We start from the raw sequence: 4,123 nt of genomic DNA, 5'->3' as shown, positions 1-4,123 counted from the left end.
GGGAAATTATTCACTGTAAAAAGTGCACCAAATAAGGGGGAGAAAGTAATATCCATGCACTTAGTGGAGCTTATTGGAAATGAGGAAGCTCCCTTCTGAGTCCCTGATTCTATTCAAATTTCAAAAGTCCAAAAGTCATTCTGTAATAAGGTATTAAAGAGCTACAGCTGGATGAGGGTGAGCTACAAAATTTAATGGACTTTCTTCTTCACAGTGCCTTAGTCATCCTGATGTAGCATGTAGAGCTCTGATGCTCTAAAGGATTCCCTAGTGGCCTCAGGGAGTTAATGCACTCTTTCTAACTATTACTAGGAAGTGACTAAGGCACTGGAGAGAATCTGGTTCGTTGTTTAATAGGCTGTACCCAAAGATTATACCTGGTCTTCCTAATATCACAATATATGGCATGCTTCAGTGATGATCCTCTGTGCTTCAGGAAAGGACTTGAGTATCTAATGGGTCGTTAAAATTAAGCTTATTAAATTATTTGTATAAAAGATGCAGACTGAGCTTGGGCAATTTAACAGATGACCTAAAACCTCAGAGGTAATCTTTTCTGTAGATAAGAGCACAGCAGCCTGGAACCGAGAGAGAAAATCTAGAATTACTAGTTACTTGAGAGAGGGATGCACTTAAGGGCATTGTTGCCTTACACGCTTCAGGTAATAAGAACTCTTCTGGTTGAGCTTTTTGTAGAACATTCTCATTCATACATTATCCAAACATTTAAATAGCTGTCAAAGAATCGATTCCCAAGAAAGGACGCCAGTGCACGTAATTAAGATTGTAATAGGCTTCTGGCCCCTTCTATCACCAATCCAAGGGAAACAGAGTGGTAAATGAGCATAGGTGGACCCACTTCTAACACAGAAGGCCTTGTCTGGCAACAGGAGAGAGAAAACAAAAACACTGACCTTCTTCTCTCTCACTGTGTCTTTCTCTCCATCTTTTTTTCGTATATCCAGGGAAGGTAGGTAAGCCAGAGTAAGAAAAGATAAGAGCCTTTCTATCACTGCATCTCAGATGCAGGCACACATTTGTAACTAAACAAGCTTCAAATATTTTTATCCGACAGGCAGTTACTGGGTTTAACTTCTCTTGAAATCTGCATGTCCTGTCAGTTACTGGGTTTAACGTCTCTTGAAATTTGCACGTCCTGTCATCCAAATTGCCCAATATCCCCACCAGTCTCGCCCCCAACGCACACAGTACATGAAGCACACACGCCACTGCCTCCAGGTGGTAGGTGCATGCAGCGAGGACTAGAGGCACTGTTTCAATATTAACCATGTTTTAATAGATGGCATTCCTGCACATCCATTATCTGTTTGTTTTCTGTTGTGGTTGTTTCTGCTATTCGCAAAAGAAAAAAGAAAACATGTGTTATCTCTTTATAACAGCCCACTACAGAGTAAGATACAAAAGAACACTTCTGGAAACAGCGGAAGCCAGGCCTGTACCACGGAATTGTTCATCCAGTGGTAACCATTATATCAACAGCTAGAAATTAAGAACAAGACTATACAGTTTGGAGGATGTAGTACAGAACTATAGTTTGCTTCTGTATTTGGTACCAATATAATAAATATATAACAAAGGTGCACTTGCTCTAAAAATTAAACAGAAACATTCTGGTTAGATACTGCACTTTCAGTACTGCACATCACCTAGTACTTTTTTTTTTTTTTTTTTACAAAAAAGGTAACTAATGCAATGTTCAATAATAAAACCAATAGTACACGCGCAAACCCGATTGTAGAAAAAGAAGAAAGAAGCCAACAAAAAGCTAAAATAGTCATTTCCCAAAACAGCCCCTCCTCCGCCTGCACAACCAAATAAAGTAACCAGTTTGGTGAAGCAATTTCAGCACCAGACCTGGCTGGACAGCTTCTGGATCCTCTGTGAATCCTGAAAATGCCACAACTCAAAAGGTGTACAGCCGGGGGCAGGGCAGGCAGCAAAAGCAGATCTTTCTTTCTTTTTCATTTTCTTTCTTTCTCTTTCTTTCTCTGCTTTTCTTTCTTTCTTTCTTTTCTTTCTTTCTTTCATTCCTTCCTTTTTTTCAACTCATTTAAAGATTTTTAGCCAGCGAGGGACATTTCTAAAAGTAAATTTAAATGCCTGGTCCTAGAAAAGGGAATGGGTAGCTAAGGGGAGAGAAGAGGGCTGACCGGAGATGGGTTCATGTCATTTATGTTTTTCTGGGACTGTCTCTGTGGCCTCTTGTAGTTCTGGTGCTTAATGTAGACGTTTTCTTTATAATATACTATTGCCTGAGCCCGGCTGAGGGTAGGAATGGGGAAGGGAGGGCAGCTCAAGAAAAAGGGAAAGCTTATGGGTGGGGGGGGGAGGGTGGTGGAAGGAAAGGAAGTTAACTGAACCTTAACTTGACAGCTATGTACAACACACCGGGCCCCCTCCACTCCCTTTGCTCCGGGAATCAATGCCTTCTTTTCATATTTGGTAGCTTGTGCGGTTTCTCCTCCTTATTGTGTGTGTGGGGGGTGGGGGGAAGAGGGTGCAGGGTGGAGAGGGAAGACGCATCGTTCATTGACAATGAGAAATTATGTGATTTGTCATGCGCTTGGATTGTGTTATTAGTATTATAATAATTACTATAAATATTAATAATAAAGTATTATCAGCGTTATTTCTTCTTCCGAGACTTTCCTTGCCCAATATTTACAAATACCGCACAGTGCCTCGGCGGAGGAGAAACAGAGTGAGGGGAGGGCAGATACGGAAAGAAGGAAGAGGGAAGAGAAGCCAGAGAAAAGTGGGAGGGGAAGGACGGAGGGGGATAAAAGCAAGGAAGGCCAAGATGCTGGACATGAGGGAGAGGAGAGGAGAGAGGGGCTCAACAATCAGGACAGTACCACCGTTTGCAAAAGGCCCTCGCCAGCTGTGTCCAAACAGGAGGAGGCCGCGTGTGCTCCTTGCGGACTGGGGGCCGGTGGTGGAGGAGGAGGAGGAGCGCGGGGACCCTGGCACGGGAGGCCGGGGGCCGAAGACGAAGAGGAGGCGTCGGAGGGGGCGCAGAAGGCGAAGTCCCGGGGCTGCCTCTCCAGCCGGGTTTCTTTGGCAGGGGCTGGGGCCTGGCCGCTCGCCGCTGGGGGCAGCCCCCGGCCGCCGCGGTTGCTGCTGCAGTGATCCCGCTCGTACTCCTCCTGAGCCCTCTGCATCTTCCGCTTCTTCATCCTCCGCTTGTGGATGTGGAAGGTGGAGAGGGACAGCACGATGAGGCAGAAGATGAGGGTGACCAGGACAATCAGCACCAGCGTGGACGAGAAGGACTGGAAGAGCTGCTGTCCCACCTGCGTGATGCAGGTGCCGCCGCCGCTGCCGCCTGCACCCGGGCCACGGGCGCTCGCGTTGCCGCCGCCGCTGGCGTTGGGGGAGGCAAAGGTCCGGTTGAGGAGACACGGCGGCAGCGCCAGCCTCAGCTCCTTGGGCGCCCTGGCACTCATCGGCGCTGGGCGGGGAGGGGCCGGGCCCACCACACTTCCTCTCCCGGGCACACCGTTCCCACCAGCCAGGAGGAGGACGGAGCCCACGCCACCCCAAACTACTCCCTGGTGCGGGAGAGGATGACGCGCGAGCCAAGGGCCGAGGGGGCCACCGCGGGCGGGCGGGCGAGCCGGCCGGGAGGCGAGCGGCACGCAGGAGATCCTCTCCGGCCCCGCCTGGAACGCGAGTCCGTGCGCCCTTTTCCTTTCCCAAGGCACCAGGCTGCAAAGAGAACAGGCTGAGTTAGGACCCCGGCCGCTGCCCGGGGCCGTGCGGAGCGCCGGGAGGCTCCGCCAGCCCCGCAGAGCGGCCCCCCGGGCACGCTGCCCCAGCAGGGCGCCGCCCGCCGTCCCCACGGCCCGCGGACCCCGGCCCGCCCGCCCCCCGACCGCGCACCCGAGCCGCCGGCTTCGTGCTCGCGCCGCTCGCCGGGAAGGGGTCTGCGCCGGCACCGCGGAGGCACGGATTACTCAGCAGATAAGGCAGGCTTCCTGCGCCCTCCACAACTTTCTAATTGCAACCGACACACGGCCGCCTGGGAACGTGGTCCCCGCTTCCCAGAGCGCCGCCTCGCCTCTTTCCTTCGCCCTCCTAGTGGACGTCTTCCCGTGGATCC

At 50.8% G+C, this 4,123-nt stretch overlaps 1 protein-coding gene across 1 annotated transcript; it reads right to left on the bottom strand.

Moving 5' to 3' along the window:
• Positions 1-2,676: 2,676 nt before the first annotated feature.
• CD1H11orf87 (chromosome D1 C11orf87 homolog) lies at positions 2,677-3,467 on the bottom strand. The gene has a single exon (XM_042905555.1). It carries the CDS (start codon positions 3,465-3,467, stop codon positions 2,865-2,867), a length of 603 nt encoding a protein of 200 aa, XP_042761489.1. The 3' UTR covers positions 2,677-2,864.
• Positions 3,468-4,123: the final 656 nt, after the last annotated feature.

The sequence above is a fragment of the Panthera leo genome, chromosome D1, assembly GCF_018350215.1.
Source record: "Panthera leo isolate Ple1 chromosome D1, P.leo_Ple1_pat1.1, whole genome shotgun sequence".
Classification (NCBI taxonomy): domain Eukaryota; kingdom Metazoa; phylum Chordata; class Mammalia; order Carnivora; family Felidae; genus Panthera; species Panthera leo.
This window is presented reverse-complemented; position numbering and strand designations above follow the sequence as displayed.

Coding starts and splice junctions, on each gene's coding strand:
- CD1H11orf87 (XM_042905555.1), bottom strand. CDS start 3,467: ATGAGTGCCAGGGCGCCCAAGGAGCTGAGGCTGGCGCTGCCGCCGTGT.